This window comes from Pristiophorus japonicus, chromosome 9 (assembly GCF_044704955.1).
Source record: "Pristiophorus japonicus isolate sPriJap1 chromosome 9, sPriJap1.hap1, whole genome shotgun sequence".
Taxonomy (NCBI): Eukaryota; Metazoa; Chordata; class Chondrichthyes; family Pristiophoridae; genus Pristiophorus; species Pristiophorus japonicus.
In genome coordinates, this window is record NC_091985.1 from 151,231,480 (window position 1) to 151,250,391 (window position 18,912).

The 18,912-nt window shown below is 45.4% G+C and overlaps 1 protein-coding gene across 1 annotated transcript in view; it reads left to right on the forward strand.

Annotated features, from left to right (window-relative positions):
* plg (plasminogen) overlaps nt 1–18,912 on the forward strand; it is a 283,880-nt gene that overhangs the window by 31,294 nt on the left and 233,674 nt on the right. Inside the window, exons 5-7 of the mRNA XM_070891008.1 lie at nt 1,725–1,839; nt 11,699–11,838; nt 18,095–18,215. Coding sequence (XP_070747109.1) covers nt 1,725–1,839; nt 11,699–11,838; nt 18,095–18,215 — 376 coding nt within the window. The remainder of the gene's footprint in view (nt 1–1,724; nt 1,840–11,698; nt 11,839–18,094; nt 18,216–18,912) is intronic.

Consider the following 18,912-nt stretch of genomic DNA (forward strand, 5'->3'; position numbering starts at 1 on the left):
TGTCTGGAGGGCCACCAGTGGATACAGCACATCTCTCCTCTTTTCGACCTCCTCTACCAAGGCCTCCAGTGCAGCGTCCAAAAACCTTGGAGTCTGCTTTCTCCTATGTTGTGCCATTATTGGGCATTTCCCAGGTCAGAATTAGTTGTACAACGACTTTCAGTGCCTGTTCCAGCCATAATGCATCTTCCCTTTAAGAGATGCAGGCTGACTTTAAGTAGTGCAGGCTAACTTTAAGCGGCGCTAACTTCTCACAATTTTGGGTCACTTGATGATGTGTGCAGCCATTCACAGCACAGTTAGCGCTGATTGCTTGATACAATCACGAATATGAACACGAATTTGGTGTGCTGCTTGCATGACATTGAACGGGCGTGGGTTAATTGCGCATCATGATCCCCACGGCCATTTTCGGTGCTATCGAATTTAGCCCCCTGTATATGGTGATGCGCAAGACAGGATTGAATGGACCAAAGGGTCTTTCCTGTCAGTTATTTTCCGCCTGTTAGTAAATTGTTTATTATTACAGACCAGGGCAAAGACTGGGGATGGGTGGCGATAACTAATTGCAGCCCGAGTGGCATTAGGATTAGTTTCACTATCCTATTAGTGTGTGAGAGTGAGTGAGAGTGAGGGAGAAAGAGAATATGGGAGAGAGAAAGTGAGAGAGAGAGAGAGAGACTGGGAGAGAGTGAGAGTGAGTGAGAGAGTGTGGGACAGAGAGAGTGTGGGAGAGAGTGTGCGGGAGAGAGAGAGAGTGCAGCAGAGAGAGTGAGAGAGTGTGGGAGAGAGAGAGTGAGAGAGTGCAGGAAAGTGAGAGAGTGTGGGAGAGCGAGAGAGTGTGGGAGAGAGAGAGTGAGAGAGAGAGAGTAAATGTGGGAGAGTGAGAGGGAGAGTGTGAGAGAGTGAGTGAGAGAGAGTGTGGGTGTGGGAGAGAGAGAGAGTGTGGGGGAGAGAGAGTGAGAGAGTGTGTGGGAGAGTGTGTGGGAGGGAGAGAGAGAGAGAGACTGGGAGAGAGAGACTGTGGGAGAGAGTGTGGGAGAGTGAGCGTGTGGGAGAGAGAGAGAGAGTGAGAGAGCGTGTGGGAGAGTGACAGTGAGAGTGTGGGAGAGAGAGAGACTGGGAGAGTGAGTGTGTGGGAGAGTGAGAGTGAGAGACAGAGTGTGGGAGAGAGTGAGAGTGAGAGTATGGGAGAGTGAGAGTGTGGGAGTGTGAGAGAGAGTATGGGAGAGTGAGAGTGAGTGAGTGAGAATGTTGGAGAGAGAGAGTGAGAGAAAGAGATAAAGAGAGAGTGAGTGAGAGATCATGAGACAGAGAGAGAGAGAGAGAGCGAGAGTTTTGGAGAGAAAGTGAGAATGTGGCAGAGAAAGTGTGAGAGAGTGGGAAAGAGAGTGAGAGATCGACGAGAAAGAGAGAAGTCCGACAGGATTCTCGATCCCAATGCTGCCGGATAACTGTGCGCAGAGCTGGGCTGTGATGCTCCCACTGTTAAATAACTGACTGCCTGGATTAACGCTTGGATAAAGGTCCCTTTAGTCGTGCACCAGGTAGGAGCTGTGCAGCTCCAGGAATGGAGGGCAGGAACACAAGGGAGAAGAAAGACGGGTCAATGATAAAAAAGGCGGCCCCAAACGCTCCAGCTCCATACCGCTGCTTCATTTAATTGTGAAACGCTATTTAACAACTGCACAATTCACCGACACATTTGCTCTCTTCTCCCTTAGCTTACCTTTTGGAATGCAAGACGGGCAACGGAGTGGGCTACAGAGGAACCGTGACAAAAACAGTCTCCGGGAGAACCTGTCAGAGATGGACCAGCTCTGTCCCGCACAGACCAAAGTTTGTCTTTAACCTTCTTCTTCGTTAAAACATGTCTAACTTCTCTTGCAGGAGAAAAGCCGAGTTAAAAACAATATTCAAAAAATATAACCAGTGAATGGTAAACATACTTGATTCAGATTCTGCATGATCTTTCTGCTGTGTACGTCAGGGACTTGTACTGCAGTTAACTTATTGGTCACAATGGCTGCTTGAGAGATTTAACCCCTTTTCTCACAATGTGTAAACTACTGCAGACGTCTTTAAGTCAGGCCACAGCCAATAGATTGTGTAAACGAATGCTTAAGATGGTCAAACGAAAGGATTTTATAAACCTTAGAACTTGCCTCTTTCAACTTCAGATTGTTTCTTGATAAATGGAATTTCCCCCTTACTGATCACCAACCCCGCTATTTAAGAAAGGAGGGAGAGAGAAAATGGGGAACTACAGACCAGTTAGCCTGACATCAGTAGTAGGGAAAATGCTAGAATCTATTATTAAGAACGTGGTAACAGAGCACTTAGATAATAATAATAGGATTGGACAGGGTCAACACGGATTTATGAAAGGGAAATCATGTTTGACAAATCTGTTAGTGTTTTTAGAGGTTGTAACTAGTAGAATAGATAAGGGGGGACCAGTGGATGTGGTGTATTTGGATTTTCAGAAGGCATTCGATAAGGTGTTATTGAACAAAATTATAAAAACATAAGATATAGGAGCAGGAGTAGGCCATATGGCACCTCGAGCCTGCTCTGCCATTTAATATGATCGTGGCTGATCTGATCATGGACTCAGCTCCACTTCCCTGCCCGCTCCCCATAACCCCTTATGTTTTATGAATTATGTTTTTCCAAATGTCCTGCTCTGCTTCTTTAATAATGGACTCCAACATTTTCCCAACCACAGATGTTAGTTAGGCTACTGGTCTATAGTTTCCTGCTTTTTGTCTGCCTCCTTTTTTAAATAGGGGTGTTACATTTGCAGTTTTCCAATCTGCTGGGAGCTCCCCAGAATCCAGGGAATTTTGGTAAATTACAGCCAATGCATCCACTATCCCTGCCACTACTTCTCTTAAGACCCTGGGATGCAAGCCATCAGGTCCAGGGGATTTATCTGCCTTTTGTTCCATTATCTTACTGAGTACCACCTCCTTAGTGATTGTGATTGTGTTAAGTTCCTCCCCCCCTATAGCCCCTTGACTCTCCACTGTTGGGATATTTTTAGTGTCCTCTACCGTAAAGACTGATATAAAATATTTGCTTCCCTGTTTACAAGCCCCCACTATTTCCTGGTTTATACTCCGACCAACAGAGTTGCTACTATTAGGGGGCCTATAGATTATGCCCACCAGTGACCTTTTCCCACTTATTATTCCTTATCTCCACCCAAACTGTTTCAACATCCTGATCATTGAGCCAATATCGTTTCTCACTATTGCAGGGATTCCATTCTTTATCAACAGAGCTACCCTGCCTCCTTTTCTTTTCTGTCTGTTAGGGCTCATGGGATTGGGAGTAATATACTAGCATGGATTGAAGATTGGTTAACAGAGAGAAAAGAGAGAGTAGGAATAAATGGGTCATTTTCAGGTTGGCAGGCTGTAACATAGTAGGTACTGTAAGGATCAGTGCTTGGGCCTCAGCTATTCACAATCTATATCAATGATTTGGATGAGGGGACCAAATGTAATAGATCCAAGTTTGCTGATGATACAAAGCTAGGTGGGAATAGAAACATAGAAAATAGGTGCAGGAGTAGGCCATTCAGCCCTTCGAGCCTGCACCACTATTCAATAAGATCATGGCTGATCATTCAACCTCAGTACCCCTTTCCTGCTTTCTCTCCATACCCCTTGATCCCTTTGACCGAAAGGGCCATATCTAACTCCCTTTTGAATATACCTAACGAACTGGCATCAACAACTTTCTGCGACAGAGAATTCCACAGGTTAAAAATTTAAAAAAAATTTAAACCCCCCTCTCCTCTCCTAACCACTCCCACTCCCCTCCCTTCCCTCCCCCTCCCTTCCCCCTCCCCTCCCCTCTCCCCCTCCCCCTCTCCTCCCTCTCCCCTCCCCCTGCCCCTTGCCCGTCCCCTCTCCCTCTCCCTCTCCCCTCCTCTCCTCTCCTCTCTCCTTTCCTCTCCCTCTCCCCCTCCCCTCCACCGCTAAATTGTGAGGAGGATGCAAAGAGACTTCAAGGGGATATAGACAGGCTAAGTGAGTGGGCAAGAACATGGCAAATGGAATATAATGTGGGGAAATGTGAAGTTATCCACTTTGGTAGGAAAAATAGAAAAGCAGAGTATTTTTTAGATGGTGAGAGATTGTGAAATGTTGGTGTTCAGAGGGACCCGGGTGTCCTTGTACACGAATCACTGACAGTTAACATGCAGGTACAGCAAGCAATTAGTAAAGCAAATGGTATGTTGGCCTTTATTACAAGAGGATTTGAGTATAAGAGTAAATACGTCTTACTGCAATTATATAGGGCCCCAGTGAGACCACACCTGGAGTATTGTGTACAGTTTTGGTCTCCTTACCTAAGAAAGGATATACTTGCCACAGAGGGAGTGCAACGAAGGTTCACCAAACTGATTCGTGGGATGGGGGGATTGTCCTATGAGGAGAGATTGAGTAGACTAGGCTTATATTCCCTAGAGTTTAAAGAATGAGAGGTGATTTCATTGAAACATACAACATTTTTACAGGCTTGACAGAGTAGATGCAGAGAGGATGTTTCCTCTGGCTGAGGAGTCTTGAACAAGAGGTCACAGTCTCGGAATAAGGGGTCGGCCATTTAGGACTGAGATGAAGAGAAACTTCTTCACTCAGAGGATGGTGAATCTTTAGAATTCTCTATCCCAGAGGATTGTGGATGCTCAGTCGTTGAGTATATTCAAGACAGAGATCAATAGATTTTTGGATATTAAGGGAATCAAAGGATATGGGGATAGTGCAGGAAAGTGGAGTTGAGGTAGGAGATCAGCCATGATCTCATTGAATGGCAGAGCAGGCTCGAAGGGCCGAATGGCCTTCTCCTGCTTCTAATTCTTATGTTCTTATTTTCTTAACAAAAATCTAGCAATCTCAGCTTTGAAATTTTCAATTGACCTAGCCTTAACAGCTGCTTGGGAGAGTGTTCCAGATTTCCACGTTCCTTTGTACAAATAAATGCATCCTGACATCACGTCGGAATGGCCAAGCTCTAACCTTAAGGTTCCAGACTCTCCTACCACAGAGTCTGCAGAGGAATCGCTTGGAACTGAGATGACCGTTATGTCCTAGCAGCTGAGCCCTGAGTTAAGAACATAAGAAATAGGCCCCTCGAGCCTACTCTGCCATTCAATGAGATCATGGCTGATCTTCTACCTCAACTCCACTTTCCTGCACTGTCCCCATATCCCTTGATTTACTTAATATCGAAAAATCTATCGATCTCTGCCTTGAATATACTCAACGACTGAGCCTCCACAGCCCTCTGGGGTAGAGAATTCCAAAGATTCACCATCCTCTGAGTGAAGAAATTTCTCCTCATCTCAGTCCTAAATGGCCGGCCCCTTATTCTGAGACTGTGACCCCTGGTTCTCGACTCCCCGGCCAGAGGAAACATCCTCCCTGCATCTATCCTGTAAGAATTTTGTATGTTTTAATGAGGTCAGCTCTCATTCGTCTAAATGCGAGAGAATATAGGCCTCGTCTACTCAATCTCAATCAGGTGGCGTTAAAACGCTCAACGGCGTTTTAGCGCCATCTTGTGACACCAATGTGTGACGCAAACCACACTAATTTCTCCTCCCAATTGTTTTTTGCACGGCGGTATTAAATACTGGATTTACTTTCACAGCAATGTTAATGGGAAACTGGTTATCACTGGCTGCTCACGCTGTTACAGAGCTGGGCAAAAAGCAAAACTTCACACAGGAATAGTCTGACACAAGCAAGGAATATTACTTAACGGGCAATGTGATTATCAATGACTGCAAAGAGGCTGAGGAGATGCTGAAATTTTGGTTATCACCGCATGAATGGGGTCTCGCAGTTTTATTTTAACGTGAGGCTTGGCAGCGAGTGCTTTTAACTGCAGACCCTTTGCTGGCACAAGGGCGTCTGTCGCAGATAGCTTCAGCCACAATGGGAGGAGCTGTATTTACCCTGAATTTTACATTACAAAAGGGAGGAATTGTGTAGAAGTGATAGATTTATACAGACTTTACAAACTTCCCAGCACAAAGCCCATCCAGGTTTAAGGCCAATTTCTTCAAACTCTGGGGCCTTCTAACGCCATCCGTTACCGCCGGAGAGCGGCGGCTAACAGACAGCTAAGTGCTTACCGTCGGCGGCAACCGGGTTCCTGGGGCTCATGGTAAATTTAATTGGGCGGTGGGGGCGGCACCAAAACGTACCACTGCGCGCTCGGCCACCACCCACGTGATGACATCATGGAGCGTGCAACGCCACCTTGCCGCTGCGATATTCGGTGAGTACGGTGGCCTTACCGTCAGGGGTCCGTACAGCCTGGGAAAGGTGGTGGGACATCGGGGGTCCCGGGGCAGGAGCGTCCAGGGATCAAGGTAAGTGATTATGCTTATTTTTTTTAGCATTTAGGTATTAATGGGACCGGTGGGGAAGTATGGGTGTCGGCATGCCGGCAGCCTACCGTGGGTAAATTCAGTCGGCCTCCTGAGATACCGCTCTATGGGCGTCCGAGGATGAGTCACTTTTGGCAATGCTCTCTCACCTTTGGGCGGGAAAACTGAATTTTGCAGTTTGGGCCTGTACCTAACGCCCGCCGTTAAAATCAGCACTCAGCCGGTGTCACCACCTCAAAAACGGCGGGACTGAATTTCGACCCCTGGGTACTCTACGAATTTCCAAGTCTTGCGAGGCAATCACAGAAATGGACCAAAACAGGAATAAAGCTTGATCTTCATAGAAACTATTTTTAAACCCACTGCTGCCCTCGAATGGCACTGTGCTGAAACTTGGCATTTTATTCGAACCCCCAGCCCTCCCGGGTTAGATTACAGCCTCACTGTTTTATAAATAAACTATCAAGCCCTCAAAGGGGATGGTTTTGTCTAAAATTAAATCATTTAAATTCACTTGCTTATAATAAACTAAATGAAAAATAATTCAAGCCTATTTCAAAGAGCACTTATTATATAAACATACAATACAACGACAGGGATCTCGGAGGCCCCGTTAGGCCCCTCCTGTATTCTTAAGGCAAATAGTCAGTGAAATGGCACCCACTAGTGGCACAGCATTGCTACTACAATCACCTCAGTCCCACACAATAATTTAGTTCTAAAATCAGCATTAGAAACTGGTATATTTCTATTAATTGCCTGCCATTGAATATACATTTTTTTTCTGAAAAAATGATTGGAAACAGTATCAATCTTTCCTCCTACATAGAATTTGGAAAATATTACTTTGTAATAATAGACTAACTAAAAATGTACACTGCTGTTCTTCATGAATCTCAGGTACCCTTTCTCCCGCTTCCAATTCTGGGCACCGCACTTTAGGAAGGTTGTCAAGGCCTTGGAGAGGGTGCAGCGGAGATTTACGAGAATGGTAACAGGGATGAAATACTTCAGTTACGTGGTGAGACTGGAGAAGCTGGGGTTGTTCTCCTTAGAGCAGAGAAGTTTAAGGGGAGAAGGGTTTTTATAGGGAGATAATGATTCCACTAGCAGGAGGGTCAGTAACCAGAGGACACAGATCTAAGGTAATTGGCAAAAGAACCAGATATAAGAAGAATATTTTTTCACAGTGAGTTGTTATGAACTGGAATGCACTGCCTGAAAGGGCGGTGGAAGCAGATTCAATTGTAACTTTCAAGAGGGGAATTGGATAAATACTTGGAAAGGAAAAGTTTGCAGGGCTATGGGAAATGGAGCGGGGGAGTGGGACTAATTGGATAACTCTCTCAAAGAGCCGGCACAGGCACGATGGGCCGAATGGCCTCCTTCTGTGCTGCATCATTCTATAACTTCCCATAAATACAGTTGGCCCCCCAGGGTGTCAGAGTGATAAGAAACATAGAAACATAGAAACATAGAAAATAGGTGTAGGAGTAGGCCGTTCGGCCCTTTGAGCCTGCACCACCATTCAATATGATCATGGCTGAACATGCAACTTCAGTACCCCTTTCCTGCTTTCTCTCCATACCCCTTGATCCCTTTAGCCGTAAGGGCCATATCTAACTTCCTTTTGAATATATCTAATGAACTGACCTCAACAACTTTCTGTGGAAGAGAATTCCACAGGTTCACAATTCTCTGAGTGAAGAAGTTTCTCCTCATCTCGGTCCTAAATAGCTTACCCCTTATCCTTAGACTGTGACCCCTGGTTCTGGACTTGCCCAACATTGGGAACATTCTTCCTGCATCTAACCTGTCTAATCCTGTCCGAATTTTATATGTTTCTATGAGATCCCCTCTCATTCTTCTAAATTCCAGTGAATATAAGCCTAGTCGATCCAGCCTTTCTTCACATGTCAGTCCTGCCATCCCGGGAATCAGTCTGGTGAACCTTCGCTGCACTCCCTCAATAGCAAGAAAGTCCTTCCTCAGATTAGGAGACCAAAACTGTACACAATATTCAAGGTGTGGCCTCACCAAGGCCCTGTACAACTGCAGTAAGATCTACCTGTTCCTATACTCAATTCCTCTCGTTATGAAGGCCAACATGTAATTTGCCATTTGCCTTCTTCACCGCCTGCTGTACCTGTATGCCTACTTTCAATGACTGATATACCATGACACCCAGGTCTCATTGCACCTCCCCTTATCCTAATCTGTCACCATTCAGATAATAGTCTGCCTTCCTGTTTTTGCCACCAAAGTGGATAACCTCACATTTATCTACATTATACTGCATCTGCCATGCATTTGCCCACTCACCTAACCTGTCTAAGTCACCATGCAGCCTCTTAGCATTCTCCTCACAGCTTACACTGCCACCCAGCTTAGTGTCATCTGCAAACTTGGAGATATTACATTCAATTCCTTCATCTAAATTATTAATGTATATTGTAAATAGCTGGGGTCCCAGCACTGAACCTTGCGGTACCCCACTAGTCACTGCCTGCCACTCTGAAAAGGACCTGTTTATTCTGACTCTTTGCTTCCTGTCTGCCAACCAGTCAATACATTACCCCCAATACCATGTGCTTTAATTTGCACACTAATCTCTTGTGTGGGACCTTGTCAAAAGCCTTTTGAAAGCCCAAATACACCACATCCACTGGCTCTCCCATGTCCACTCTACTAGTTACATCCTCAAAAAATTCTAGAAGATTTGTCAAGCATGATTTCCCTTTCATAAATCCATGCTGACTTGGACCGATCCTATCACTGCTTTCCAAATGTGCTGCTATTTCATCTTTAATAATTGATTCCAACATTTTCCCCACTGCCGATGTCAGGCTAACCGGTCTAGAATTCCCTGTTTTCGGCCGGCACAGGCACGATGGCCCAAATGGCTTCCTTCGGTGCTGCCTCATTCTATAACTTCCCATACATACAGTTGGCCTCCCCAGGGTGACAGAGTGACAAGCAATACTGAATTCACAAACCAGTCATGCCCCCAAATGCTTACTGCATTGAGTAAGACTGAAGGTAAAGTGAATGTTTACAAGGAAGGCAGAAACATGGAATATGTTGATAAATTTCCTGCCAGTCACTGGAGAAAGAAATGTCACAGACGCTACTTTAAAGGCATCATGATGCCATCGCCATGCTGATCATACTGGGGAATATACAGAGCTCCTTAAAGAAAGAACAAACTTACATTTATATAACACCTTTCATGACCTCAGCACGTCCCAAAGCACTTTACAGCCAATGAAGTACTTTTGAAATGTATTCACTGTTGTAATGTAGGAAACACAGCAGCCAATTTGCTCACAGCAAGCTCCCACAAACAGCAATAACTAGATTATCTGTTTTAGGTGTTGATTGATGGGTTAAATATTGACCAGGGCACTAGGAGAAATCCCAGCGCTTCTTCGAAATATTGCTGTGGGTAGGTTACATTCACCCGAGGAGATAGACTGAGGTCCAACAACGCCTTGGCTTATCGTCTTAAACCAAGCAATGTTCCCTTCAAGCTATACTTTGTTCAGCGTGGCCTGTTTCTTTTAGTGTGTGGTCCCTTTAAATCTCTACGCCTGGGTGGTATTTACGATGGAGAAGCCGATGAGCGGCCTGCACGGGACCTTTGCCATTACTGTGCAGGGAGAATTGCCTCTGACACTGCAGCACTCTCTTGGTGTTGCACTGGAGTGTCAGCCCGGATTATATGCTCATGTCTCTGGAGTGGGACTCAAACCCACAACCTCAGAAGCAAGAGTGACACCACTGTGAAAGAGGGAAAAGGTTTTTCCAGTGGTGATGTTGCTGCTGTATTTGTTTTTATTGAGATACCCAGATGGAGGGTCCAGGGCAGTAGTGTGGACCCTATAGCCCTCTCCATCACTAAGACCACCTGTGTAACATCATCCCTATCCATCCCCGCCTCAGCTCATCTACTGCTGAAACTCTCATTCAATCCTTTGTTACCTCTAGACATGATTATTCCAGTTCTCTGCTGCTTGGCCTCCCACATCCTACCCTATGTAAACTAGAGGTGATCCAAAACTCTGCTGCCCGTGTCCTAACTCGCACCCCGTCCCGGTCACCCATCACCCCTCACTGACCTACATTGGCTCCTGGTTAAGCAATGTCTCGATTTCAAAATTCTCATCCTTATTTTCAAATCCCTCCATGGTCTCACCCCTCCCTATCTCTGTAATCTCTTCCAGCCCCACAACCCCCCTGAGATATCTGCGTTCCTCTAATTCTGCCCTCTTGAGCATCCCCGATTATAATCGCTCAACCATTGGCGCCTAGGCCCTGACATCTGGACTTCCCACCCTAAACCTCTCCGCCTCTCTCTCTCGCCTCCTTAAAGCCTTCCTCTTTAACCAAGCTTTTGGTCATCTGCCCTAATTTCTCTTTATGTAGCTCGGTATCAAATGTTGTCTGATAACGCTCCTGTGACGTTTCACTATGCTAAAGGCTCGATATAAAGACAAGTTGTTGTTGTTATATAAATGCGCGAGTTCCTCCTTTCTGTTCAAAGTTTCAAAACTCCAGTGGTCTATTGCCAAATATATGGGGCTGGATTTTCCGGTCCTTTGCGCTCGGGGTTTCGTTCCGGAGCGGGATGAAAGGTGGCGGTGAGCTCTCCAGCGCCCCGCTGCGACCCCCCCCGGTCAGGTTTTGCTGTGGCGTGGAGCAGCACCGCCGGGAAGAGCAACGCCCCTGGTCGTGACACGAGTTTTGAGTCTTGCCCGACCTGTCCTGTCCGCCTGGACGTGCGCCCATAGTGACTGCCTGGGAAATCAGAGCGGGTCCCACCATCCCGTCGGCGGAGAGGACGGGAATGGACTCCAAGTGTAAGTGCGTGTTTTTTTATGTTTGAAATTTTTGTGCGATTTATGTTCCGGCGGTGTGGGCCATGTTTTAGGAATGTTTTAGTGGGTTTTTTTTAGGTTCCGCCCCGCCCCCCCCCCCCAACTCCCTGGCCTCTCTTGGAGCGCTCCCGCCTGGCTCTTTAGCTCTGGAGTTTCCCATCCTTGCACCACAAGAGGTGTACAACGCCTCCCTTAACGCTGCGCCCCCTGACCCAGGGCCCAGATGGCCAAACTTAAATACTAAGACGCAAACTGTTCCCGGGCGCAAACTTTCCCGTCCCCCAACGCCATTATCGCCCCAAGAACAGAAAAGGAAAAAACCCAGCTCCATGTAGCCTTCCAACGCAGACTCGTCTTTTAAAAGCAGCTCTGTCTATCATGAGTGAACACTGTTATTTTTTTCGAATAGTTACGCACCTGAAACGTACCCACAGGCTGACCTGGAAGCCAACTATTGCAGAAATCCCGACAACGATACCACAGGTCCCTGGTGCTACACCCAAGATGCGAGCAAACGTTGGGAATACTGCTCCATCTCGGATTGTGAAGGTACGGTCATGTAAAAACTGAAGGCTCAGCTATGATTAAAGAGAGAATGGATAGCAGGCTGGCTACACGACAGAAAGCAGAGAGCAGGGGCTGAGGGTCGCTACACAGACTGGCAATAGGTGGGCGATGGCGTTCCACAGGGATTGGTGCTGGCACCACTGCCATTCACCATTTACATCAACGATTTGGACTGGGGAATCGGAAGTACAATTTCAAAATTTGTCGACGGTACAACAGTGTGATAAATACTGAGGAAGAATGCAACAAAGTACAAGAGATGAATAAACTTGCAGAATGGTTGTGTGATTGGCAAAATGAGTTCCCTACTCAGGTCTCCTACACTGTTCCACCGTAGCTCAACGCAAGCTCGAGGAACAGCACCTCATCTTTCGTTTAGGCACTTTACAGCCTTTCGGACTCAACATCGAGTTCAACAATTTCGGATCATAACCACTGCCCTCATTTTTTCGGACAGCGGGTGCTGGTAATGGTTCCGCTGTTCATCTAATCCCTCCTGCCTTCCACCCTATCACAGACCTTCCCTTTTGTTCTGTCGTCGCCCCCCCCCCTTCCTTGCCTCTGCACTTCCTTAAAACCTGTTACATCTCTAACTTTTTCCCGTTCTGACAACTGATCACAGACCTGAAACGTCAACTCTGTTTCTCTCTCCACAGATGCTGCCTGACCCACTGAGTATTTCCAACATTTTCTGGCCATAAATGTAAGACAGTCACTACTAAATCCAATAGGGAATTCAGGAGAAACCTCTTTACCCAGAGAGTGGAGAGAATGTGGAACTCGCTCCCACAGGGAGTGCCTGAGGCAAATAGCAGAGATGCATTTAAGGGGACGTGAGGTAAAGACATGAGGGAGAAATGAAAGAAGGATATGCTGATCGGGTGAGATGAAGAGGGGTGGGAGGAGGCTCATGTGGGGCACAAACACTGACACGGACCAACTGGGCCAAATGGCCTGTTTCTGTGCTGTACATTCTATGTAACTCTATGAAAGAAAGACTTGCATTTCTATAGCACCATTCAATACTTCAGGACATCCCAAAGCGCTTTACAGCCAATAAAGCACTTTTGGAGTGTAGTCACTGTTGTAATGTGGGAAACACGGCAGCCAATTTGCGCACAGCAAGCTCCCACAAACAGCAATATGATAATGACCAGATAATCTGTTTCAGTGATGTTGGTTGAGGGATAAATATTGGCCCAAGACACTGGGGATAACTTGCCTGCTGTTCTTCGAAATAGTGCCATGGGATGTTTTAAGTCCACGTGAGAGAGCAGACGGGGGCCTCGGTTCAACGTCTCATCCAAAAGACAACAGAATTAGTTAGAATATATCGCACAGAAAGAGGCCATTGAGCCCAACTAGTCTGTGCTGGTGTGGTGTTTGTATTTGACCATTCCATCCGTCTCGTCTCAGCCTTTTAGCATATCTTTCTATTCCCCTTTCTCTCATGTACTCGTCCAGTTTCCTTTTGAAAGCATCAAAGCGATTTGTCTCAACCACTTCCTGTGGTAGTGAGTTCCACATTCTAAACACTCAGAGTAAAGAAACCTCTCCCTTATTTCCCGATTGGATTTATTAGTGATCTTGTATTGAGGGCCCCTAGTTTCGGATTCTCCCACAAGTGGAAACATTTCTCTCCTGATCTACCCTGTCCAACCCATTCATCATTTTAAGGACCTTGATCAGGTCTCCTCCAAGTCTTCTCTTTGCTAAGAAAGAACAACCTATTCATTCTTTGCCGATAGCTGTAATTTCTCAGTTCTGGTACCAACCTTGAAAGTTTTTTTTGCACCTTCTCCAGTGCTTCTATGTCCTTTTTATACTATGGAGACCTGAGCTGTGCACACTACTCTAAGTTCGGCCTGACCAGGGTCCTATACAAGTTTAACATAACTTCACGACTTTTGGATTTTACACCCCGAGAAATAAATCCCAGTGCATTATCGCCATTTTGGAATTGTTTTGCTGATCTGCCATGCTGCTTTTAATGATTTGTTCACTGTGTTCCTTTGCTCTTCTACCCCATTCACTTTCTTAGGGTGTCGGTGATCTTTCTATTTTTCCTACCAAAGCGCATCACCTCACATTTATCTATGTTGAAGTTCATTTTCCACTTAACTGCCCAGTCTCTGCATTTTCTAATGTCTTCTAGTATTATATTGCATTCTTCCTCAGTGTTAGCTATACCCCCCCGCCCCCCCAGTCTGGTATCATCTGCAAATTTTGATACTCAGTTACTTGTTCAAATGATGCATGTAAATTATGAATAACAGCACTGATCCTTGTGGAACACTGCCATCTACCTGCCTCCAATCTGAATAACTACCCTTTTCCCCTACTTTCTGCTTTATATATTTTAGTCAATTTGCTATCCATTTAGCTATTTGTCCCCTGAACCCACAAACTCTAACCTTTGTCACGGGCCTGCAGTGTGGTACCATAGTGAAGGCCTTTTGAAAATCCAAGTATATGACACCTACACAGAATAACATGGGATATACAGCACAGAAACAGGCCATTCGGCCCAACCAGTCCGTACTGGCGTTTATGCTCCAGTCCAGCCTCCTCCCATCCTTACTCATCTAGCTCTATCAGCATAACCCTCTATTCCCTTCTCCCTCATGCCTATCTAGCTTCCTCTTAACTGCATCGATACTATTTGCCTCAACTGCTCCCTGTATTACCCTTATCTATTCTTTCCGTTCAAAGAATTCTATCAGGTTAGTTAAACATGATTTAACCTTTGTGAACCATAGAACCATAGAATAATTACAGCACAGAAGGAGGCCATTCAGTCCGTCGAGCCCATGCTCTCTGCAAGAGCACTTCAGCTAGTCCCATTCTCCCGCCCTTTTTCTGTAGCCCTGCAATTTTTCTTTTCCTTCAGATACTTACCCATTCCCTTTTTAAAGCCATGATTGTGTCTGCCTCCAACATCTTTTAAGGCAATGCATTCCAGATCCTAACCAATCGCTGTGTAAAAAGATTTTCCTCATGTCGGCCTTTGTAAATTTCACCTACCACGTGTCTGCCCATTCCACCAGCCTGTCTATTCCTCTTGAAGTACATCACTATCCTCCTCACTCTTCACTATACTTCCAAGTTTTGTGTCATCTGCACATTTTGCCAATCACATTAAATCTGTGTCCTCTCATTCTCGACCCTTCCACCAATGGGAACAATTTCTCTCGATCTACACTGTCTAGACCCCTCATGATTTTGAACACCTCTATCAAATCTCCTCTCAATCTTCTATGTTCCAAGGAGAACAACCCCAGCTTCTCCAGTCTATCCATGTAACTCAAGTCCCTCATCCCTGGAAACATTCTCGTAAATTTTTTCTGCACCCTCTCTAAGGCCTTCACATCCTTCCTAAAGTGCGGTGCCCAGAATTGGACACAATATTCCAGTTGAGGCCAAACCAGTGTTTTATAAAACTTCATCATAACTTTCTTGCATTTGTACTCTGTGCCTCTATTTAGGAAGCTCAGGATCCCGTATGCTTTTTTAGCCGCCTTCAACGATATATGCACATATATCCCCGGGTCTCTCTGTTCATGCAACCCCTTTAGAATTGTATCCTTTAGTTTATATTGCCTCTCCTCATTCTTCTTACCCTCCCCCTGGGGTTGTGGATTGGATCTATCTGGTCCTGCGATCACCTCTGTGAGTGCTCCCTGCCTGACTGGAAGCTAAGTCCGTCAATCAGACTGATCCCCCATCAAGGAACCTGTCAATGACACAAGATATGCTGGGTTTCCCATCTGAAACTTCCTCCCCCACCGCCTGTGTAGCCTACACCTGTTAATATCCAGGCCAACGGTTTCCAAGGTTTCTTCTCAGTTTACCTTCTTTAGTTCCACCCTCATTTCCTGATCATTTGCTCTTTTCTAATCGATTACCTTTGTCTTTGTTCTACTTGTGTCACACTCGATCCTAATCCTGAACCTTCCTATGTTCTGATCACTATTACCAAGATGCTCTCCTACTTTTACCGTTCTTCACCCATTACAAAATTCAGCAGTCATTCTTTTCTTGTTGGACTTCTTACATACTGAGTGAGAAAGGAGTCCTGTATACACTGTAAAAACTCTATTCCCCTTTCTCCTATTGTTACTTCTTCCTGCCAGTTTATCTGGGGGTAGTTGAAATCTCCCATCATTATTATTCTACTACTCACCTCATAGATTTACCTACATATTTCGTCCTCCAATTCCCTTCCACTATTTGGTGATCTATAGTAAACTCACATTAGGGTGATAGATCCCTTCTTATCTTTTAACTTAATCCATAACTTACTGCTAATGACATCCTTTTTTTCCACTGTCATTGTATTATCTTTAACTAGTACAGCTATTTCATCTCACCTGCCCTTCCTAAATGTGTTACGTCCTGCAATATTTAGTTCCCAGCCCGGTTCAGGCACAGTCCGTCCCAGTGGTACAGCTCCTTCCTGTCCCAGTACTGGTCCAGTGTCCCATGAATGGAACCCCTCCTTCACACACCACTCTTTTAGGATCATGTTGACTTTCCTAATCTGTTTGTCCCTATGCCAATATGCACGTGGCTCGGGTAATAATCCCGAGATTATTACTTGTGAGGTCCTGCTTTTCAATTTAGTTCCTAACTCGCTTAGTAGGACCTCTTCCCTAATCTTTCCTATGTCATTAATTATGACATGGAACTCAACAACTGGATCCTCTCCCTCCTTTTCCAGATTCTTTTCCAGCATAGATATTCCTTACCCTGGCACAGGGTAGGCAACAGGCCCTTTTAAATGATAGGGGAGTCCGTGGTTATGGGGAACGGGCAGGGAAGTGGAGTTGAGGCCGGGATCAGATCAGCCATGATCTTATTGAATGGCGGAGCAGGCTCGAGGAGCCAAATGGCCTACTCCTGCTCCTATTTCTTATGTTCTTACGTTCTTTGGGACTCTTGATCGTGACCACAAAGAATACTACCTACCCCCTAATGATAGAATGCTCTATAACTACAAGCTTTCTACTCTGCACCTTGGAAAGCCTCCTGCTCCATGGAATCTTGGTTGGCATTCTGGCTCTCCTTCCCACAGTCTTTCTCCTTATCCTCACAGGTATCGAGTACTTTGTGCCTGTTGCACAGGAGCACTGTCTGCTGGACCTCCTTCACTTGCTCTCCTATCCCTTACCTGACTGACTAACAGTCACACTCTCCCCTTCCTGCCCCTGTGCTTCCCTCTGGTGTGTGACCGTACTCTGGAGTAAATTGTCCAGTAATTCCTCCCCCTCCTCTCTTATGAATCAGAGTGTCATTAGCTCGGACTCCAGCTCAACCACCCTGAGCCGGAGTGTCTCGAGGCAGAGCCATTGCTGGCAGATGTGGCAGTATGGGACAGTCTCGTTGTCCACAAACTCCCACACACTGCAATCCCGACACACTCTTCATTAATCCTGGCACAGCCACCTCTTCATTAATTCATTTATTTGTTTGTTATCTCTAGTTTACGTCTTGAACTAATTGGTCACTAGAGGTCTAGATTCATGAAATAGGTGGATTTAGACCTGATGTTCAGTAAATCAGTAATTAGTAACTGTGATTAATTACTTAGCTAGTTATCAGTTATTAGCATCTTTAAATGCAATTAGAATGTAAGTACTTTGCTTATTTTCCTTTGACTTGCACTTACTTGCACTAATGATTAAATCCTTACTAACCCAAGCTTAACACTAACCACTAAAGATACTAAACACACAATGGCATATCTAGATACTTATCTATATGTTTTTATATATATATATATATATATACTTAGCTTAATTGTTAGGTAAGGGATATGGAACCAAGGCGGGTAAATTGAGTCAAGAGACAGATCAGCCATGATCTAATAGAATAGCGGAACAGGCTTGTGGGGCTGAATGGCCTCCTCCTGTTCCTACGTTCCTATGGAAGAACTTACCCCTTTAAGCACTGTCCATGGTTTCATCCCTTTATTTGCAGTGAGTTTCAGCCAAGGCGGCGATACGTTCAGGCAGGCGCTGTGTTATCAGGGTGACAGGTTGCTGAGAATTTTAGACAAACCGTTCTCTTGGCAGAGTCTGGTCCCATTGTTGCCCCGAGCATGGTATTGGGTTCATTCTAACCCCCAGACTCAGCAAGTTCTTGGCTCTCCCTATTCTGCTGCACCTTTACTCAGCTCTGCTCTTTTGTTCCTGCGGTGATAGTAGCGCCAAGTGCTATTTTTACATTCTGATTACAGAGCAGTGCATGTTCTGCAGTGGCGAGAACTATCGTGGGAAGATTTCCCAAACAGAGAATGGCACCCCATGTCAGCGCTGGGATTTGCAAACACCTCACCTTCATGGATACAACCCAACCTAGTAAGTAAGAGAGTGCCGGCAGATATTTCACCCTCTGTACTTTCTTTCCTTGTCCTTTGGTCAGTTAGTATCGTCATTTTGAGCAAATAACCTTATTTCAGTCTGAACAAAGTACACTTGTCAAAGTGTGAAGTCCAGGCCTGCTAAATGATTACACTTTAATTGTTGAGAAAGATACTAAACACACAATGGCATATCTAGATACTTATCTATATGTTTATATATATATATATATACTTAGCTTAATTGTTAGGTAAGGGATATGGAACCAAGGCGGGTAAATTGAGTCAAGAGACAGATCAGCCATGATCTAATAGAATAGCGGAACAGGCTTGTGGGGCCCTCCTCCTGTTCCTACTTTCCTATGGAAGAACTTACCCCTTTAAGCATTTACCCCTTTTGCATTTATATAGCACCTTTCATGGCCACCGGACATCTGAAAGCGCTTTACAGCGAATGAAGTACTTTTGGTGTGTAATCACTGTTTTAATGTAGGAAACGCGGCAGCCAATTTGCACACAGCAAACAGCAATGTGATAATGACCAGATAATCTTTTTGTTTGATGTTGATTGAGGGATAAATATTGGCCAGGACGCTGGGGATAACGCCCCTGCTCTTCTTCGAAATTACGTCCACCTGAGAGGGCAGACGGGGCCTCAGTTTAATGTCTCATCCTAAAGACAGCACCTCCGACAG